The sequence below is a fragment of the Malurus melanocephalus genome, unplaced genomic scaffold, assembly GCF_030028575.1.
Source record: "Malurus melanocephalus ecotype Western Australia unplaced genomic scaffold, MMel_1.1 scaffold_252, whole genome shotgun sequence".
Classification (NCBI taxonomy): domain Eukaryota; kingdom Metazoa; phylum Chordata; class Aves; order Passeriformes; family Maluridae; genus Malurus; species Malurus melanocephalus.
The window spans coordinates 656,070-677,807 of NW_026623484.1; the positions used below are offsets into that span (position 1 = coordinate 656,070).

At 40.0% G+C, this 21,738-nt stretch overlaps 1 protein-coding gene across 5 annotated transcripts in view; it reads left to right on the top strand.

The window, feature by feature from the left end:
- ADD3 (adducin 3) overlaps nt 1-21,738 on the top strand; it is a 90,906-nt gene that overhangs the window by 63,356 nt on the left and 5,812 nt on the right. For all 5 annotated transcript variants that reach the window (XM_057375552.1, XM_057375547.1, XM_057375550.1 and 2 more), the window contains 10 exons: nt 3,030-3,253; nt 14,053-14,191; nt 15,562-15,713; nt 15,829-15,909; nt 16,892-17,041; nt 17,910-18,053; nt 18,142-18,240; nt 19,271-19,453; nt 19,784-20,041; nt 21,088-21,207. In XM_057375552.1, the coding sequence (XP_057231535.1) occupies nt 3,059-3,253; nt 14,053-14,191; nt 15,562-15,713; nt 15,829-15,909; nt 16,892-17,041; nt 17,910-18,053; nt 18,142-18,240; nt 19,271-19,453; nt 19,784-20,041; nt 21,088-21,207 (1,521 nt within the window). In that variant the 5' untranslated portion in view covers nt 3,030-3,058. The remainder of the gene's footprint in view (nt 1-3,029; nt 3,254-14,052; nt 14,192-15,561; nt 15,714-15,828; nt 15,910-16,891; nt 17,042-17,909; nt 18,054-18,141; nt 18,241-19,270; nt 19,454-19,783; nt 20,042-21,087; nt 21,208-21,738) is intronic.

The following is a 21,738-nucleotide window of genomic DNA, read 5'->3' on the forward strand; positions in this document are numbered from 1 at the left end:
AGTAGAAGATGCAAATAAATAATAAAAGAATGGTTGATTTGTTTGAAAATTTTCCAGGAAACAGTAGGGGTTATATGAGAGTCAGCCTGGGCCCAACAGAGCGGGCATTGAACCAGACCTAATAAGAACAACTGGACCCAACACCCATATTATGTTCAGTAATGGAGGGGTTTTGTACTACAAGGGCTTCAATGTTGTAATCTTAATGGCTAGAGGTAACAAACCAGGCTGRAAGGAAAGAGGAAAAAGTAAAGTCCAAAGCAATTAGAAAAATCTCTTTCGTGGATCTTGGGTATTGCCAGTCACATTTGTGCCATTTTTACAGATGAATGGTCTTTTCTGTCATTGTAAGAATGAATTGTAAAGTAATGGACTTGAACTAATTAYGTCCTATAAACCTATAATAATAACAATAAATGTGTTTTGAAGTTCAGACATGCATGTAGTTGATCCAGCCAACCGAATCGATCAGGAGCTGAGCATGTCTCCTTCTTGGGGTTAACAGGATTTAGGAGTGTTTTAGGGAAAAAAATGGTCAGATAAGACAACTCCTGGCAATGAGGAAAAGAGCAGGAGTCACAGCTGGTCACCAGTTCAAGCAAGGTTCTTGCTATCTGCATTTCTAAACTCTATTTAGTTGCCTGCAGGTGCTGGAAGGTGTCTGTTCTGGCTCAGATGGAGGTTCTTACCCCAACACAGGTGGAGAGCAGTGGAGGCTGACAGGTCTGGTCTCAAGCTCTCATACCTTGGCATTTAGCCAGTGATCTCATGGTCTTATGTTTTCTCCTGAAGCCTTTTTTCTTCTTAAACCTCATCATTGTGGGCAGGGGGAAAGGGAAGGTAGACACAGGGCTGGAGGAGGGGAGACATAATATATGGTTATATTTATAAGGGTGTCTTTTCTATGCTGAGCGGTGGTCAGATCCCCAGACACCATTCCAAGAGTTAATTCTTYAGAAAAACTTGAGCTCTTCTTGTACTTCTACCACATTTTTCCCAAACTCTCACTTTCTCAGAGTAAGGCCCTTGTTTTCTCCCCAGTATCCCCAAACTGATCACACACAGCAGGTTTCCCGGCAGTCAGCAAATGCTGAATGAACTCCTCCTGCACCCGAGAAGCAAATGCAAAACTCACTGATGTGTTTCCACAGCCTCTGGAATGAAGCCATCAGAGTTCGTGGAGCTTGTCTCCAGGATGTGAATTATACATCCCAGGACGTGGTGTGTTCATCCAGCATACCAGGTACCTCCTGGGAGCTCTGTGTGTGCAGCTGGATAGTGTTCATCCCAGAAGATGTTTTCTTTCTCTCTCTCTCTCTCTCTCTCTCTCTCTCTCTCTCTCTCTCTCTCTGGAAAAAAAAAAAGGCAGAAAGAAAAAAATCAATTAAATCTGTAGTAACTTGTATATTAGCTCAGTCCCAAATTTTATCATGATCTGTGATGTATAAGAAAGTCATAGACATGGTTTTCTTGGCTCGTACCTGCTAATGTTTTCCCAGTTCTGTAAGTGGTATCTGCCCGGTGTTTGATGCTTGGTGGCAGGGCTGCAGTGCCCCAGGATTTCATCCTTGTGCTCTCCCAATGAATCAGCAAAGCTGTTAGGGAATCAGTGTGGGAAACTGGCTGGAACCAATTTGCATCCTCCTGCCAGCCTGGGTCGTGGCTGTGCAGCAGAGGCTGCAGCACAAGGACTCAAAGGACTTCCTGCAGGCAGGAGGAAGGCTTGGGCTGCTGGAGCTGATTTTAACAGKACTTCCCAATGTTTCACCTGGGAAATACGTGAGATTATAGTGGAAGCAGTTCAGATGCTCCACATTGTCTCACTGCTGACAGAATACCCCAAATGGTAATTGCAGTGACCCAAACAAGGGATGGGTGCGCTGTGCCACAGAGCAAGGACACTTTGATCCACTGATACCAGAATGTCACACCACGCTGTTCAACRCTGCTTGACTCAAGCTTTTTTCCTCTGAGGATGTGAATTTATTTACCAAATATTTTTACATGGAAATATGTTTATATTAAATATATTATTGAATGTAGATATTTGCATGTTAAAATGTATTTTCATAATACACTATCACTTCCTTCAAATCCTCCTTCTCTTTGTTCCTCAAACCTGAGAAAGCATCCCTCTTCAGCAGCTTTTGAGGAATGGTGTTCCTGAGTGTGCTTTTGATTCTTTGTATGAAAACACAGGTGTCTGCTTCTTTGCTTTTGATCCAGTTCTGTTTGTGTTTACAAATGCTTATCAGATTTTTTAATGAGGTTTTTAAGCTTTCTACCAAGACATGAAAGTTTTGTTTCTTGTTTTTTTTTTTTTTCTTTTCCCAATGTAATGAGCTTCAGTGAGAATCTTTGCATACAATTGCACACAAAAGGAGAAAAGCTAAAGCTCAGCTGTTTGCCATGGATGTGGCCTCAATACTGTGTAACTCAACATACAACCTCTGCAGTTCCCTCAATGTCTCCAAGTGTCTCCTGAAAGAACAGGCACCAGTTGGAGCTCTGTGGAAATTCCCTGGTGGTCTTAGAGTATCCTGAAGCCTTGKCTTTAAGCTGGGGCTCTGAAATGCTTTGGAAATACTGTAATTGAGGAATGTCTTCATTTAAGTTGGGAGATGAGCTCTGAGCAGATACTAAATAGGCCTTATCTTTTGGGTGTTAGCTCTCCTTCCTGAGCTATTCAAGCAATCTAAAAACCTTGGGAGGTGGTAAGTGTAGTGTAAAATGATCCAGGAGAGTTTGTCATAAAATATACAATGTCATTCTTAATTGTATTGCTGTTGGATTTTTATTTTACTTTGAATAGAGGTGGTTGTGCACTATCAGAGAACTTGTTAGTGTTTTTTAAACATTTTCTAGAATTTTTCCTAAGTCTTCATATTGTGATARTTATTCACTTGTTCTCCTTTCATTTTAGGTTGTCTGCAGAGATGAGAAGGAATATTACTTGTGTCCAGACTTGGAAGTGATATGCACTGCCCACCTTTGAATTAATGTTGTGCCCTGTTTTCCATTTRTTTCAGGGGAAAAGGTCCATCCACACTGTTGAAGCATGAGTGCTGATGCCAACCAAGTGGTGATCACTACTCCTCCCTCGGCCACGATGCCTCACAAAGAGCGGTACTTCGATCGCATCAATGAGAATGACCCAGAGTATATCCGGGAGAGGAACATGTCCCCTGACCTGAGACAGGACTTCAACATGATGGAGCAGAGGAAGAGGGTCACCCAGATACTGCAGAGCCCTGTGAGTGCCATCAATGGGGAGCAAAAAGGAAAGGATGTTACAAAAACAATAATCTGTATTACAGCTAGGTAGACTTTCTCTGGACCATTTCTACAAAAAGTCGCTAAAAATATTATCCAGCGTTTTGTTGGCATGGTGTTTTGTCTGTGGACAAGCAGCCTTTATTGTGTTGTTTTTTTCCTCCTGGTACTTTTATATTTTATGGTTCATTGCAGTATGACAAAAAGATGTGGCTGGCTGCAGGGTACTTAATTAAAACTTAGGGTCAGGGAAGAGAGTGGAGGAGTCACCGGTCAAATAGGAACAAATTAGGGCATTACGTGGTGTTCTGCTTTCYGGGTTTGAATATTAACCTATCATTTGCATCAGGAATGCTTTAATTAACATTTATAATTGGGTTAAGTTTGTTTAAAAGCTAGACTATGTTCTTTTTATGTCCTTGAGGGTGATCATACCCCTRCTTGGCCATATTAGCACTCATCTACTGGTTGTGTAAGTTCGGTACTTGCGTAGACGACATCTAAAACTATTAAACCTACTGAACTGCACTTAGGATAGTTCTAATATATATTTTAATACCTGTATTCTTGGAGTTTACCAATGTGATGAACACATTGGAAAGTAATACTTTTGCCCTGAGTATTTGGAAGCCATAGGGAGTGTGTAAGGCCTGTACAAGGGTGATCCTTTGGGGGTATCTGGGTTTAATGCGAATATTGCGGATAATGGGACTGGGAAGGGGCTAAGTTGCTTAAAGATCCTCCTGTCTTCAGTTTCTCTGTAAATTGGGGTGCTTCTGTAATTTTTTTTGGAAGTTTTCCATATGTAATGAGACTGCAAACAGCTGTTAGTAATCATCCCTATTATAGTCATCCATGAATAACAGGATTGTTTGCTAAAGTGTTGTCGTGGAGTGTCTCTTGGATCTGTGTGTTGCTTTGAGTATAATGTGAACCTGTTGACTAAGGAATTTATTATTTTTCAAGTCAATTTGTGCAAGCTTGGGTTTGCAGCCAGGCTCTTTTATGAAGAAAATACTCTAAGGAGGCACTGCATAATGTTTTACTCATGGTAATTTTATGTTAAATGCTCAGTTGTAAAATGTGATTGGAGTCTACTCATTCCTGTTAAAATGCTCACATTATGAGTAGCCAGGACTCACAGCAAAGACTAAATCTTTAGCCTAGCAGATGAAAGTAAGTTGGAGAGATCATTTGGGTTTGTATGTGTGAAGGGTTTTTTGGTCTGTTTGATGACAGTATTGAATCTGATGAGCGTAACTATTTCRTTAACATTTTGGGGCACCTTTTGCCAAGTCTGACAGATGTAATTAATGTCCCTTTGCTGCAGCCTCTGTGGTGGTKTTTTTAGTAGATGAAGTGTCAGCATGCAGATTTTAAGAAGGGGTATGAAGAGGGGTATGAACCCCTGAGTTTAGGTTGCTGTTTTAACAGAAGATTGCRGGACAAAGAGCCTCTGGGCTGCTGTGAGTGTCCTGCTGCAAGAGAAGCTGAGCCCAGMACTTTTTGGAAAGTGACTGTTCGGAGCTGCCAATAAGTTGCAAGTTTTTGTTGTGTAAGGGAACTGTTGTCCAAATAAGCCAGGGGCCTGCTGCCTCCTTGGCTTAGAGAGAAATGGGAACGTGGGAGCTGAGTGTGTGATCAGGCATGAAGAGGAGTTGTCTGAGCTCCCATTTCCCCTCAAGTATCTCCTTTTATTCCCTTTTCCTGATATAGAAAAATTAGAGGAACTCTGCTGTGATTTCTCATATGAGGAAATAAAAACATTTTTATACAGTATCTGTGACCAAATGTCCATCAAGAGAATTTCATAATTTATTTGAGGGTGGAAGGTGCATTATTTCTTCCAGCTCCAGCTGCTGTGTGCCATACTGTTCCTGGGACTGAAAATGTTAACCTTGCTCTCCTGAATTTCAAATTCATCACAAAATGGCCAGGAAGTGTTGTTCTTTTTACCCATCTGTGTGACACAGATTTCTGTTTGAATTGATAAGTATTGTGCATAGTGGTTTTGTTCTATAGCTGCAGTATGACATTGTGTTAGACATTTTCATAGAACTTAGTTGCTTTTCTGGATTATTCCACTTGACAGGGAGAATATAGTTTGAAAGTGTTTAGAGGAAGAGGAAGAGAGGTTGTGAAACAAAGTTTAAGGAAGAACTTGCTCGTTCGTAAATCTTCACCCAGTCTTAGAAATATGAATGCATATCTTCACCAAACCTTGACATGTGCATTCAGATCAAAGAAATAGTCATTGACTCCTCTTCTGGCAAGTATTAGGAAATATGAAGTGTATCTAGCAAGGGTAGTAACTGCCTTAAATGTGCATGAGYATGTATGAACTCSAGGTGAGCTTTGAGCATGCACTTTYTCTGAGCAAAGGTGCAAAACTGAAGGGTTAACCACTGTCACATAGTAGGAAGCTTAGGTACTAATTTAATATGGTTTTATTAACAAGCTTTTTTCCTTCTTTCAAGTAGCAAAATCTAGATCTTTCAGCAAGAAAACAAATTAGAGAATATATTTCAGGAACCACAGTATTTTTATTCAGTACATGTTATTGTAAGGCCTGACCAGACCTCTTCAGAGATCAAGCTGCTGCATCTCTCTGATGTGCTGCTTAGTGCCCATACTAGTGTGCAATCTGACTACTCCTCTCTGATGTGCAATTTCCCTTTCCTAAATTAAATAATTTAAAAGCTACTGAAAAGCTATTTCCATTACCTCTGATGTTTGCTAATGTCTTGGAGTCTGTTCATAATAAACCTTAAACAAATCAGAGCTGTTTTATGACTAYTGCCCATGGAGAATGTCCTGACATTATCAGTGAGTTCTCAGATGTGTTTGCCTAATACTGCATGTAGCCCCTGAGCATCTGATAGCTTRGAGAGTCTGATAAACTGAACATGTTTGCTGTTCTGTGTCTGTTGGAAAGGTGGAAAGAAATTAAGATCAGCTGGGCCTGATCAGCCTGATAGCATCCAGAAGTACTGGTGGGCAATCTTTAAAATAAAGCCATTTAGTAATTATTTTAGTAAAGTCTTCACTTTCAGAGGATTCAGGTATCATGTTGTTATTTTTAAAGGAAGTGTATTACATTTATGYGGTGGCATAATTTTATTTCTTATTGGGTCCCCTATAATATATCCGAAGTCTGAAAAGATGGGATGGTTGTTTGGGGTTTTTTTAATMTTTTCCAACTTTRCAATTACAGTTTTGTCTGTATGCTAAACAGTCATATATTGCTCGTTACACAGAGTAACTGTCTTTCAGAGAGCAAACATATTTGCTGTACCATTGAACCCCTTATTTCAGTTATGGTCTACAGGTCCTTCTGGCCTTTATTTCCTTTCAGTATTTCTTTGATGCCCTCACCATAGCAACCACAAACTCTTAAAACACTTGAAAATAAAAAGAAAAATAGGGTAATAGTTGTGCAATTGTGGCATTTGTGAAAATTGAACAGCCAGCTCAGTACTGAGGAGCTGAATGGACATACAGATGAGAGAGAATTTCCACAGTCATCATGAAACAGGGAAGGTGTTGGGTGTTTCTGCAGGCAGGCAGCAGTGCCACACTCCTTCCTGTGAAACACAAGTCCACCCAGCAGAAAAGGTAACTACAGGATTTAGCTAACAGGACARKGTGTGTAATCTAASAGGAAATTAGGATCAGGGCTTAAACTGCACTGAGGAGTAGCTGASATCTCCTTTATATTGCAGTATGGGAAGGAAAACTGCAGGTCAAGGTGAAAATGGGAGWGGGTGCATTCTTATACAAAAGATGTGCTCACATGTGAGATATACTTCATTGTTTCTACTRTGTAAGAAGAAGTTGTGTTTGAGGCGATGAGTTGAACAGCTGTTTTACGTAAATGTAAAAATGCCTGGTTATTGGAATTTAAATGTCCCATTTATGTTTTTAATTTACCAGTGAAGTTTTGTGTGGCTTCTTGAGAATCATTGAATGCGCGCTTGCTATTTTTATATGTAAAACACAGCTATTTGGAGCTTGGTGGTTTTTTTTCTGAAGTTGAGCTCTGTGTTGGCAGGATCTTGTGAGGCTTTACTTTAATTTCATGCTGGATCTAGAGACTGTCTACCACCCCMTGACAGCTCTGCAGGGTGTTCGGGGCCATTCTGGCTTGACCTTACCATTGCATGAAGGTTCAGGTCAACCCATCCAGATTGAAAAATTCTGGGGGGGTGTGCTGAGGTTAAAAATGTATTTCTCTGCCGTGCTTCTCTTCCTTCCTGCCTTGTACATGTACACGCCCCCTGCCTCCCACACCAGCCGGTCTTGCCCAAAAAAAGTGGGGAGATAACCATACAGCTTAGCAACTCTTCTATTCAGAGGTCTGCCTTAGCATGCAGCATGCACACAGATTTTTCTCCTCATAAACAAGCAATCCCACCCACACTTGAATTTTTTTTTCTGGCTATGTTATTTTCAAACCATCAGGACAGAGATGAAGGATGATTTAATTTATTTTTCCCCAGCTTTTGCTGTTGTTTAGTTTACTTTATTTTGTATTGAGTGAACATCCAGTATTTTTGCAATACGACTCCTTTTTGGGGCAGTTTATTTTCTTAAAAATATCAAAGTCCTTTCGGTTCCTCATATGTTTTGGCTTTTACTGCTCTTTTCTCAGAAGTTCAAAAGCATTTCACATCCTTCAGAAGCCTCACCCCGTGGCCACAAAGGACTCGCAACCCTTTACATCACCTGAGGACCTCCTCACTGGRCAGTCTTCTCCTTGCAGCTCCCTGCTCTGGCTTTTGTCTTCTGTGACATCTTTCTGATATCCTGCTGGGAAGTCATGACTATCTTCCCATTGCAATARGTTATTTAATTGCATGCTTTTGTCATACAACCTGTGCAGCATTTTGTTCGCCCCAGAGGCAAGAGCTCAATTGGATACCTCATCGAAGACATACAACAAAATGTCCCTTAAAGATCCCCTCTGTGCTGTGGTGTTTTAAGTTTAAGTTTAACATTTTAAGTGAGAGGGTATTTGTGCTCAGGGTAATGTCTCAAATCAAGTCTGTGCASTCGATCTCTGTGAGGACCCAAGAAATCCCTCTGCCTAGGTGTCATTTCTATAACTGTGATGGTACAGTGTCAATTCACACCAGGGTCCTGCAGCACAAAGGCACGTAGTGAGTATTTCTGTGCTTTCTTTCCTTAAAAATGGGTTACCTTTCACTCCCCTCTGTTTCCATATTGCTCCTTTCCACTTAGTTTGAACTGTGGTTTTCATTAGATATRAGTGCCAACAGATGCATGTCAAACAATACCTGGAAAACCTTGCAAAGCCATGATTGGTGACTTTCCTCTTTGGCTGCAGGAGTATGTGCATCCAGAATGCCCTGCAAGAGCTCTGCCATCCTTCCTGCCACATGTGCTCACACCCAYCCAAGTCCTGTACTTCCTAAAAAACCCAGCTAATTACGCTCAGAAATGCGTGAGACCCCTGATGAGCTGAAATTTGCTGTCTTTTAGTATTTTAAATTTCATTGGTTATATTTCATTTAGCAAGATATAGCATGGCTTTACTCCACTAGACAACACCAGGGARGGACCCAGACCCCCAAGCAGAGCAGCAGTTGTGTGAGTGGATGGTGCTGGGACTCTGGGAGCTGGGTGTGCTGGAGATGGGMTTGGCAAAGGAGTTCAGTGCTTCAGGTTTGGCTGTAATCATAGGGTATCTCTAGGCTGCTTATCACAGGAGTAAACACGCTGCTGCAGTTCACAGGGGACAGCCAGTGTGCACCAGGTTAGAGGAGCTGGAAAAACTGGCACAGGCTGAGTGAGCACTGTTTGGGGACTGCCGTGCTGTCAGCCGAGCCACTAAAGCCAGCCCAGGTACCCTCAGTGCAAGTGAAGAGATTGTTGTAACTTCAGCTAATTCCCCATAACTTATTACTGAGGCTTCTTATTTTTGTCTTAACACAGAAGCCCTCTCCTCCTTGTTCTTTTTCACAGCATTGACAAACACTTTTTGTGACTCTTATCTTCCCCCCGCCAGCCTTCACTCACTTGGCGGTTTTTTTGTGGCCARCTCCACCCTTTTCCACTTAGGGCACCGGTTGTTTGTATCTAAACTCCACTCTTGAAAGAGCCTGTTWGGAGCTGTGTCGGCTGTTTCAGTGAAGGTCTTCCTCTCACGGGCAGCTGTGTTTACGGCGCTGGAATCAAAATTAGCGTCTCTTCACTCTCGAGGACAAAATACCAGTTAAGTTTAGAAACTTTTTTTCAGTGGTGGAGATTTGGCTTAGAGACTGTGTGGGTGCGCTTGTATGTAGATAAGGTGAATTAGAATCTTTTTAAAAATGGATTTAAGATATTAGAWACTGATCAAAGTGGGCAAAAAATGGGTTTCTTGTATTATTCAACAGCTGTTGGCCTAACAGCAGTACTGCTATGAAAGGTAGAGGCCTCACATGCCTTTTTTTGCTACTTTCCTGTTTTCAATGACATGAAACTATTTGGTCATTACTGTAATTACTCCTAATGTGAGCACGTGCTTTCTCCTCCTAACGGTTTGCAATGGTGTGGAGTATGTGTGGATGACTTGTATATCATTATTATTTGCTKATTATTTTATTTCTACTTCTTTTGACTGGGGTACATGTAGAAATCAGTGGTCAACAAACAAGAAACAGCTTAGTCAAAATACTTACAAGCCTGTGTACTTCTTAATATCCTCAGAGAGTTGCCTACTAAGATGAAGAGATTGATACCAAGTTTTTCAGCAATATCATTATTGTGCACTATATATGTGTGTATCCATGTAAAATAAGTTATTCTAGCAAGTTGATTATTCTAGTTCTTTCTGCATAATGTTGACTGTAAAATGTAGTCATCAACTGGTACATGCAAATGTAGCTTTGATTCTTAAAAGCCCAAATTTACACTGCCAGCTCACACTTAGACTGTCCGTTTAAAAAAAATGAAAGTAAATGAGTCAGAACTGAGGCTTGTTAACTTCACTCTCAAGTTGCAGAGAACTGTTGCAGATATAMGTTGAAAGATCTTTTCTCCTGCCTGAGTCCAAGATGTATATTTGGAAGATGATTGGAAATATTTCTGTATAAATGATTTTATGGTATTAGAAAGACCTTGACCTAATCATTCCACTAATGACTCCATCAAGAAGAGCTGTGTCTGTTCTGCAGGCTGTGCAGTACCATGTAAGGCTCTAAAAAAATTGACTGCAGTTTTGGAAAGAGTGGAATTCTGGAAACAGTCTTAGGCACAGGCTGAGCTGCTCTGTTCATTTTTGCTGGTGAGCTGTGGGGAAGTTCATGTCTCAGAGCAAGATGGTAGAGTGGCACTCAAAGTTGATCAGGTGGAAGCAGAACAGCAGCCTGCAGTCTGCCAAGGTCAGGTTGCTCACTTGGGTATCTGCTGCTGCCAGGTGAATAAAAGCCCTACTCAGCATCCTCCCAGCTGTCCATCTTGTCTGAAATGCCACTGTACCTCCTTCCCAGTAGCTGTCATGGGCCCAGTTTTCATACCGTGGGATATTTCCTATGCAAACTTTCAGTCTGATGCTTAAAGAGCTGTTTCAGCACAAAGAAGGGGGGCACAGGTGCTTGGCTGGGCAGGTGAGGTCCCTGAAGGCAGAGGATGCTTGTGCAAACAGGAAATGATTCCCAGCTGTGGAAGGATGTGTTTTCCAGGAAACATCCTTGTGTGGCACTGGTGCAGGCACAGGTGGCCCAGTCCAGCTGTTTTGGGCAGCTATCAAGTGCTGTGCTGCTCACTTTGAAAGTTGTACCCCACTGTAAAATGTCACTGCTCTTAGTGTATCGTGTCTAAAGTTGTAGTGATTCCAAACAAAAATAAATAATCCATATGTACTGAGAGAGCCTACTAAATCCCAGAGATGAAACTGTCCCTTGATTGAGCAGTGCAGAGCATACAGCTGAATAACATAATTTTTCATTCATCTGACAGTACAGTTTTTCCTTTGTCAGCATTTTCTTGTCAAATACTAYATCTGAAATTACCGGTGACCTTTCYGCTTGAAAAATGCCTGCTTTGTGCCAGAGCAGTGCGTTTGTCATCTCTTTGAAAACATCTCTCTCCAGTATGACTTACTTGTATGACTTTTGCTCRATCACTTGTGGGCAGTGTAATGCCACACATATATAAATACATTACAATCTCACAAATTAAAGCAAAACCAAACCATTTGGTCTCCAGGCTCTAGTTAGATATTCACAAGCAGGCTCCTGCTGCTGAATGGTTCAGATCCCAGAATCAGGGCCTTGCAAGGGACTGGTTTTACAGAAATCAGTCTTGTACAGTGAAATAAATATCCAATAAATACCATTCATTTAATGGCTCTTATTAAAAAAAAACTGTTGACCACAGGAAGGTGGTGCCCTTCATAAGAGCCCATTGGGAATTACCAGGAATGGAAGACAGTTGGCACATGTGGGACAGTTATCTAATACAGTTCCAAGTTTTAAAGGTCTCCAGCAGTGAATGAAATGTGTTGCAATATTCATAAATATCCATGGAGGAATGTGTGTGATAGGCTAAAGGCTGCTAGAAAATATCATTATGCACTGACATGTGGATAAATTGCATACTTGATTTTAGSCACTTCATCCATATTCTCACCTCTGTTTCACAGCTCATCCCAGACCTCCATATTTGCCACTTTCCTGGCTCTTACCTTTCTTCTGTTATTTCTAAAACTATTTGTAAGGGAAGCTGCTTGTGTGTTTGGTTTAACAAAATTGTTGATACATCACTAAATCCTCATTTATAGTAGTCTCAGCAAATGTGTAACATACATTAGAGTTAGCATCAGAGTGCAAAAGTAAGCTCAGAAGAATGAAAATAACAYGACCAAAAAGCAGAAGAATTAAAAATACAATATGCAATAAACTAAAAAATACCTCTGTCAAAAATTTCCCAAAGTGTATCATATTACCTTTTTTTCTGCTATAGAAGTAACATTACTTGTACAGGTTAAAAAAAAAAAAAAACCTCCAGAAGTTTGAATATTACTAATAAGAGTTGATTGTTAATGTTTTTGCAGATCTTTTTTATAGTCCTTGTTGAATTGGAGTAAGAATGATTTAGTATAATACATGTAACTGGGCAGTCTGATCCAGTGCTTTGCCAACCCTCTTCCTCATGCTGAGGTGGAACTCCATGTATTTGAGTTCATGGCCATTGCTCCCTGTCCTCCACTTCTTTTCTCCCAGTTAAGTTCCCTTCCTTTCTCAATTCTGTGTTTTTTTCTTTCCTGTTCCTCATCTGCTCCTTTCTTTTGTTGCATAGACCTTACCAGCAGCAGCCACTACAGAGAAAAATCTGACTTTGCTTGTGCATCTTCAGGCTGGTGAGGGGTTGTTCAGCTCTTTGGGGAAAGCCACRTGAATATTCTGTCTACACTGAGAGATCCGTGCAACAGATCCATGCAGAGTCAGTCAGTGGGAATTTTTAGAGGCTTTACTTATAGAAATCTGGCGAGTCTTAGGTACAGACACGATTCTGACAAAATTATTCTGAGAGCACGRGTGTCTGAAAACTTGGTAATGGAGGCTCAGCTCTCCAACTGARGAGGCTGTATCAAAGTCTTGAGGATGTTTTCTGGGGGTCCAGTAGCACTCCCTCGTACTGATCAAAACATCTTGATGAGCAGACTGTTAGGAGATTGGTGGATTTTACCCAACAGAGTGSGTGTTTTGAAGGACTGAATTAAAATTCAGTGAAGAAATTAGATTTGTCATACAGAACTGTTTTCTTTCTTTAATTGAGAGCAAGTGCTCTGCTAGGGAATGCAAACTGAAAGGAGCAATTACTTACAGGGAATAGTCTGGAGTTATAATAGGAGCCAGCTGCGTGGTAAAGACACCAAATGTCTTTTTGGAAGGAGCCAGCAGGAGTGTTCRCAATCCACCTCAGCTCGTGTTGTGTGCAGCTTTAGGTACTGCTAGTTTGGAGAAAAGCTGCAAGATGCTGCCAAGAAGTAATGAGAGGGGTAGAAAATGTAACCTGTAATGGAAGTTTGAAGGAACAGAACTTACTTAGTCTAGAAATGTCAGGTGGTCCTAGGACAGGGGATTGTTGTACATAGGGGATAATCTGTTTACCTTCTCAAAGGAAAAGGCTTTTTCCACAGTGCATATGTAATGAATTTGATACTGTGAAAATCTTTTCATGATATATTCTGCAAGAGTTTATATCTTGGGTTTGCAGACACTTTATTCAGAAAAAGAAGGAAAGGTTTTTCCCTTTGGGGAAGGAAAGAAATAGAGAGGACAGAGCATTCTGTCTAGTTTTTGCATGTCTGTGATATTACTTGAGCATGGATGAGCTCCAGCTTTCCAGTTGTTTATAGCTTTATCAAATTTGAATGGGTTTTYAGAGGGATTACATTATAAAAAAAGYATTCAYCACAGAAAGCAACACATCCTGGTCAAATTTCAAGTCCCTCTTCCAAAATATGGACAACACTTTAATTATTGATAAAGATGGGTTTTATCATTTAAAAAAATAAATTTTATCTTGTCGTGTACTGGGAAGTGGTACTCTGTGGCTAAACTGCTCCTTTCTGCACCCCAATTTGCCAATACCAAGGGTACAAATTTTAGGTCAGATGATGAAGTCTGGCAAAGTTAACACTGCTAAAAACAAAGACTAAGGGGAAGTTTCATGTAACATTAATAAGAGACAAAACTACCAGCCCCACCTATAACAGAAATAAGATTATCAATGCCAGGTTTCCTTGATGATTCTCAAATGTTTCTACAGGCTTTTAGAGAAGATCTGGAATGCCTTATTCAAGAACAGATGAAGAAGGGCAATAACCCCAGTGGACTGCTTGCATTACAGCAGATTGCTGACTACATTACAGGGAGCACTTTCACAGGTTTTTCYTCATCTTCACTCAGTAAGTGAATTATACATATAACTGCTCTTTTTCTTTTTTTTTTCTCAATTGTTACCAGGGTTTAGCAATTCTGGGATCTCCTCTTTCCTTGAATAAAAATGCTGTCTTGCTTCTGTACTAGCTGTGAAGTGTACAGATGGTGGCCTTAACTTGCCTTTTTAGGCTTCTTTCTCTCAAATTCTTTGATCCGTATAATGATTTCCARAATGGTTGGAATCCTCAAACTCAGTTAGTCTATACTTTGTTAATAAAAGTCTAACTGACACAAGGAACAGAATGTTGTGCCCTGTTACTATTAGGAGTTTARCATGATTAAAATCTGAGATGTGAAATACATTACCATTTAGTTTCTTTATTTTTCTACTCTTGCATATAAATTGTTACTAAAAAAAGAAATAACCCCGAGGTGGGGAGAATACCCTGGCAAACTGAATCATCAGAAAAACAGCTCCCACAGTTAAGAACAGCTTCTAGTCTGCACTCCAGTTGTAAAGATCTCACTAGGATCTCGCAGTTAACACCCAAGTTCTTCTTTCCAAGTCATGAAGCACTAAAACGTTCAAGTCAATTTAAGTTCTGTGGGTGGACATCGTATGGGAGCTTGCAAGCCTGAAGTACAGTGGCAGCTGTCAGCATTCATCATCTTTGGAGATTTGGTCCCAAAATGGTACTTCAGGGTTTATTTAACAAAATGAGTGGAAGAGAACAGAGAGCCCAAATAACCTCGTTCACGTCTGTGGTTGTTACGGAGACTCTGTGCCCAACTGTTGTCTCTGCTGCATTTGCCAGAGACAATGGGGACTGGTCCCAAAGTGCACACTCCTTGTGCTGGAAACCAAAATGATTTTTACYTCTTTCAATCTTAACTTTCCCTGTAAACAAAGGTTGTGAGCTGTTAAAATGATATCATGCATTCACAAAGGGGAGAAGGTATGTTTGTGTAGTCCCAAGTCAAAGAGAGAAATTGATCTTTGTGATTGCTCCATGAAGAGGTGATTCCCTCTGTCTAAGGGTTTGAGAACTCTTGTATTAATCCTAATTTCTTCATTAGGACTGAACTTAAATGACTGAGGTCTTTAAATTAGTTTTGCTGGTGTCAGAAGTCTACAAGGACTGTCTTCCCCTGTAACAAAAGAACTCAAAGTAACATGGAAAAATACTTCATTAGTGACATATGTCTTAAAACACAGTTCCAGTCCTATGTAGGATATTGATTCAGGAGAGAGCTCRGGGAAACCTTTATCCAGTCTAATAAATGCTGGTACTGCTTTGCTAACAATTTAAATACAGTGCATCTGGAAGATCATGGCATAGCTGGAAATATATTTCATTGTCCAGCTGGCTTTCATCTACTTTTGTCTGTTTTTCAGGCCATGGAGTGATTACACCCATCAATGACCTACCTGGGGTAGACACCTCCTCGTTTGTTAAGGGAGAAAAACTTACTCGTTGCAAGTTAGCCAGTTTATATAGATTGGCTGACTTGTTTGGGTGGGCACATTTGCCAAATGCCTATATCACAGTAAGTATTTTAGAGAAAATAACAATTATTTAGAATCTCACCTATTCATTCAAATTATTTTTCTCCCTGAATAACATAAATTAGATCAGTAATCCATTTCCTTTTTTCTTTGCAGGTAAGAGTCAGCAAAGAACATAACCACATTCTAATCATTCCAAGAGGGCTGTCCTTTTCTGAAGCTTCAGCTTCTAATTTGGTATGTGATTCACTTGCTGTAATAACCACCAAGACTCAACCTGTTTTCTAAAATACTTTTGTGGCTGCTTAAGTGTACTTCTGTAATTATGCTGTTGTTTAGATTTTTTTAATATTCACCCACTGAAGCTGATTAACTASTTAGATAGTAGCACCCTTTGTATTTCTTCTTGGGTTTAGCTTTACTTTCTGTTTTGTCTTCAGCTTCAGTGTGGAGCAGTAAAGTTTTGTTTTCCTGTCTGGTGAAGCTCATCAGTAGCCTCCATGTAGGAGCAGTGTTATCAGAATCAGCTCTTACCTTTAGAAGTGAGGAGATAAAGTCAAATAATCTTCCCCAGGCCCAACAAATAAGCTGGGTGAAGTTCCAGGCTGATATTTAGGCAGTGGTGGCTGCTCAGTCACACATCTTTCAGTGCAGAATCTGCCATATGCTCCTCATGTCAGTGTATAGCTGTAAAAAAACTGCCTTGAGGTGAAAGGGGTGCCAAAAGGAGATTGGTAGTATTACATAGCAAACACAGAACCAAAATACCATGAGATATGACCCTGCTGTAGTTTTTTGTTGATACAGGAATTACTTTAATATTCCTATGGAATTGAAAATTCCCTGTACATTGAATGATCTTTCTGGAAATTTCTCAGAGTCTGGATTATCTTTGTGTTCAAAATGTAGGAAATGTTAACTAAATGCATTTTTGAAAGTCAGGAACAAGAAAAGGTCAGCCAGACTGAARTGGAACATATGTTGTATCAGTCTTAACCTTACTTCTTCCATGGCTGAGCTGCCTACAACTGTCAAGRGCTTGTACAGCAAGGTGGTTTATTGACAGACAAATTCTTTGCTGCTCCCCTACTTTTTTCATGCTCTGAGCCCTAAATGTGTGGGGGGAAGTTTGGTGCTAAATAAAAAAGTGGGGTATTTTCCATGTAACTGAATTTATCGCAGACTTTTTGAACATCCTTTGTCTGTTTGCCTTTTTCAGGTTAAAGTGAACATCCTGGGAGATGTAGTGGACCAGGGCAGCACAGCTCTCAGCATTGACAGCGTAGGCTTCAGTCCACACGTGGCCATCTACTCCACACGCCCCGACGTCAGATGTGTCATCCACATACACACCCCTGCCACAGCTGCTGTAAGTCCTGCTTCGGGCACAGACTGGAACAAAACAGCTTTCCCTGGTGAACTTAGGGCATATTTCTGCTCACTGCAGCTTCATTTTTGTTTTAATATCCACTCTGCGCTGGTAAAGAAAGATGTGAGGTTATCAAATAAACAGAGAGAGGGCTGGGCCACCACAGTGAAATGGGATAGGGATAAACTGATGCTCAGAGATTATTATACTCAGGTTGTAAAGCAAACAGTTTGCACAGGTTCTATTTATAGCATCCTAGATAATATAACGTGCTGTRTAAGTCATCATCATTTGCATTATGCAGCTCCATTTTCAAGTGGTTTTAATTAGTAGTTACATTCAGTTTGGATTTACCTCACTATTTAAATKTTATAGTTAAAATAAACTTTAAATGATCTTCATAATAATGATWAAAATGTAAGGAGGTCTGAAAGAACTAGTTTAAAATAACTAAATTCTTATTATTTTGTCTATAAATGCACCTATATGTATATATACATTCCTTGAGTACAGACACAAAAAGAAGGAATGAATAATTTATTTTATACTAGCTAAGTGTGGGAAAGAAGGAAAAACCATTAAGTAAGGTGAGAATTAAACATGGATAAAATTCACAATAATTAACTTACTTGGAATAATTGGTCTTTTCTTCTAGTAAATCTGTCCCTAGGCTGGGTAGAGCACTTCTGTCACCTATTGTAAATTAGACTGGGGAGKGGGATTGTTTGTTTCTGTGCTTCCATTAAGGAGTTTGTCTCTCTTCCAAAAAAGATAAAAAGTACACCCTGCTAAGGCTTGGGTGGTTGAGATGTGAGTTTTAAGAGTTTTGTTTTGTCCTAGTTATCAGTGTTTCATTTTCATGAAACAGGTTTCCTCTATGAAGTGTGGCATCCTTCCCATATCACAAGAGGCTCTGATTCTGGGAGATGTTGCTTATTACAACTACCAGGGATCTCTTGATGAACAGGAGGAGAGGGTTCAACTCCAAAAAGTTCTTGGACCCAGTTGCAAGGTATTYAACCTCATTCATGCTCTTCACAAACAATTTTCATGTCCTGCTCCAGTTTCTACCATTTAACATTAGTGTCTTYGTTTACCAGGTATTAGTCTTGAGAAACCATGGTGTGGTAGCACTAGGAGAGACACTGGAAGAAGCATTCCACTATATTTTCAATGTGCAACTGGCCTGTGAAACMCAGGTGAGAGAGAATTTATCTTTTTAATTTCAAACACCCTTGCTGCTGTGTTACAGATTACATCCCAAATAGGAAGGCCTCTAATGCTGCACAATTCTGGGGTAGTGGAATCCAGTAATCCTGTATACCAAGATCTCTCTCAAAGTGAGAGACTGAAATACCCAGGGAAGGGCCAAGGGAACAGCTCAAATACTCATTCTAGGAACACTGACACAGTATCAGTGGTGTTACACTCCAAAGGGTACAGAAGGTTTTGTTCCATGCTGTGCAGAGTGAGCCTCATGCAGGGAATCTTCAGATAATAGATTTGCTGGACTCACTGCATGGGGAAGTGTGACTTAAGATCTCTTGAGAGCCAGCTCCTTTATTGAAGCTGAATGTTGTGACAAGAAAAGCARTTTCTCTCTGTGATCACAGATTTCTGAAACCAAATTAAAAGAAGGTCTTTACAGCAATGGTAGAGGGTGGAATGTTTGAAGATAGCTTGAATCACAAAACCCGTTGTTTCCATTTTGTCTGTCTTTAGCTACTTGGTTAGGTATCCAGATGTTATCCCTAATCTCTGAAGAGAGATCTCTGAAAGTGTTCCTCACCTTCCATAACTTTTAAATCCATTCCCAGAAACTTCAGCATTTTGTTCTTACTTGTYCCCCAGTGATCCTGTCCCCTCAAAGAGGCATTTGGATGTGCAAATGGCAGGCTCTGACTCCTTTCCTTCCTTGCCCTGCTCTGTTTTGAGTTCAGTCACTCTTGCATTTTGAAACAGCTAGAAAAGTGAAAAATTTTAATCTTGAGATGCAGAAAGATRTTTTTAAGATATTCTGAAATCGAGTGTTTGAATCTACTCCTTTTAAAGTTAYTAGTAGATGGTATAATGCTTTCCATAGCAGTCACTTATAATGTATTTTAAAACATTTTTGGACAGTAGAWAACTAGCCTGAGAAATAAGTGCAGCATGTATTTAAGCAAATTCAGAAAAGCAGAGAATACAAAAGCCTTTTCACAAATGAAATACACTCCTTGATGTCTGCAGGTTCATGCATTAGCTGGAGCAGGTGGGATAGACAATCTCCTACTACTGGATCTGCAAAAGTTCAAGCCTTCCACACACGGCGTGGCAGCAATGGGAGGAGGTGGAGTTAATATGGCTTCRCAACAAAAATGGAAAGTTGGGGAGCAAGAATTTGAAGCGCTCATGAGGATGCTGGACAACCTGGTGAGAGCACGTTGATGGTGATATCTGTATAGTCCCTGTAAGCTTTTGAGTGTAGGATTAGCTTCTGTAAGGAAAACAKTTTTTTCTGGTTTCTCTGTGAGTTTTAAAATGAAGACAGAGTAAATGTAAGTGTATATAAAATCTCTCCTGCTTGGTTTAGTTTGTCATATGTCACTATTTCTGACTGTAGTATTCTGTCTTCATAAGAATTTATAACCTTTGACCTTACGTTTTGTCCCACTATCTTACAAATGTATAGTAGCTTAATAGAAAAAATTTTCATTTAAATTTCTTTTCTAAACATTCTTTTCTTATTTTTCTCCTCCTCAGGGATACAGAACTGGCTATGCCTACAGGCAACCATTAGTCAGGGAAAAGCCCAGACATAAGAGTGATGTCGAGATCCCAGCCACTGTGACTGCCTTTTCCTTTGAAGATGAYACAGTCCCACTATCCCCCCTGAAATTCCTTGCACAGAGGCAACAGAGAGAAAAGACAAGATGGCTGAACTCTCCAAACACATACTTGAAAGTTAATGTGCCTGAGGAGTCCTGGAACGGGGAAACCAGTCCCAGGACTAAGATCACGGTAGGTTGATATTTTGGACAGTCACTTTGGTTTTGCCCTACTTGAAAGTAAGTTATGCACAGTTTATATGAGGAAATATTTAGCAGAATTATCAAGTAAATGTATCGAGCAAATGAAAATAGTCTTTTCATAGACTTAATAACATTGGTACTAAGGGTCTCCTGTGTTTGAGAGAGCTGTTAACTGTAAGAGTAACAATTTATGATAAAATATAACAATGATCTCACAGTTATTACCAGCTCTTCTTATTCCTTTAGTAGAAAACAGTTTTTCTACCAGATCTTCTTGTACTATTRGTTACCCACTAAATATAGTAAGGTTTTAAGTCACCCGTGGGTTGTTCTCTTTTTTTAACATAAGGGAGACACGAGCTCTAATTCATTTCTAGCTGCCCCTTTCCTATTTGTGAGCTTACTGAAAACAGCTTTCGAAAGGTCTGTTCGTGCTACAGGCTTTTAATGATGATAAAGATTTTCCCCCTCCTGCAGCTCAGCAAGATGCTTACACTTAGTTTCCAGCCTGCAGAGAGGTGGCCCTCCTGGGACTACAGAGCGTGTTGTTGCTCTTCAGCTACTCCCAGCACAACTGTAAAAGCATCAGCTCCTCCTGCTGGCAGGCTGGCAGGCTTCTGAATTTTGGGAGAAACATCCTCAGTACCCTGCTTGAGAAGGGAAAAAAACTGCAGTCAGTTTGTGTGGTCAACAAAGGTGGAAGTTGATTGCATGGGCAAGGGCTCTGGATCTACRTGCCAGGAAGTGTGATCCTTTCTAAATCCAGCATCATTACAGCTAACACTGCATTTCTCAGGAATGTATGTGAGTGTTTACAAAAAGTGATCTTGTTCAAGGCAACTTAAGTCCTCTTGGGCAAACACACAAACTGTAAGGAGTTGGGATTWTTTTGCAGGTGTCATGGGAATTGAGAATAAAGTCATAAAGTCCTTTCTTCATRTCTCTTCTTTAACAGTAAGACAACACAGGATATTGTTCCTTTCCATCATACTGGGTATTTTAGCTTCTTTCTTTTCTTGTTTCCCCCTCTTTAAGTGGATGAAAGCTGATGACTCCTCCAAGACGAGTGGAGGAACGCCAATCAAAATTGAAGATCCAAACCAATTCGTTCCTCTAAACACAAACCCAAGTGAAGTGCTGGAAAAGAGAAATAAGGTAAAAGAAAAAAAATTAACTGAAAATTGTAACATTTCCAAATAAAATTATGTGTTCTAGTAATGATTCAGCAGAGCAGTAAAACAACATTTTCAAATGTTTTGACTTTATTAAGAAGGTTCTTACACTAYATGTGATTTTTGGCACAAAAAACATGTATTTAAATGTGTGATATACATAGTCTGTAGATACATACGCAGTATTTATATATTTAAATTTTGAGTGCATAAACTTATGAAGGATGAGTATTAACTCAGGAAATGAGAGATTGGAAATGGTAGTCCCTGTTATTTAGCATTTTATTTAGTTGATAATTAGGTGTCAACACGAACGGAATTGCTGTGCGTCATCTGCAGCATGATTCAATCTCAGACTCTAATCTTGCTCTGTTCTGTTTTAATTTGCCTAGTGCTTGTTAAGCTGGAATTCCTAATGGCAGTAAAAAAAAAGCAAATGAGAGATTATTGTTGGATCTCTCTGTAAACAGAAATATCTCTCTGCTTTTCCCTTCAAGCATGAAAGACTGACTAT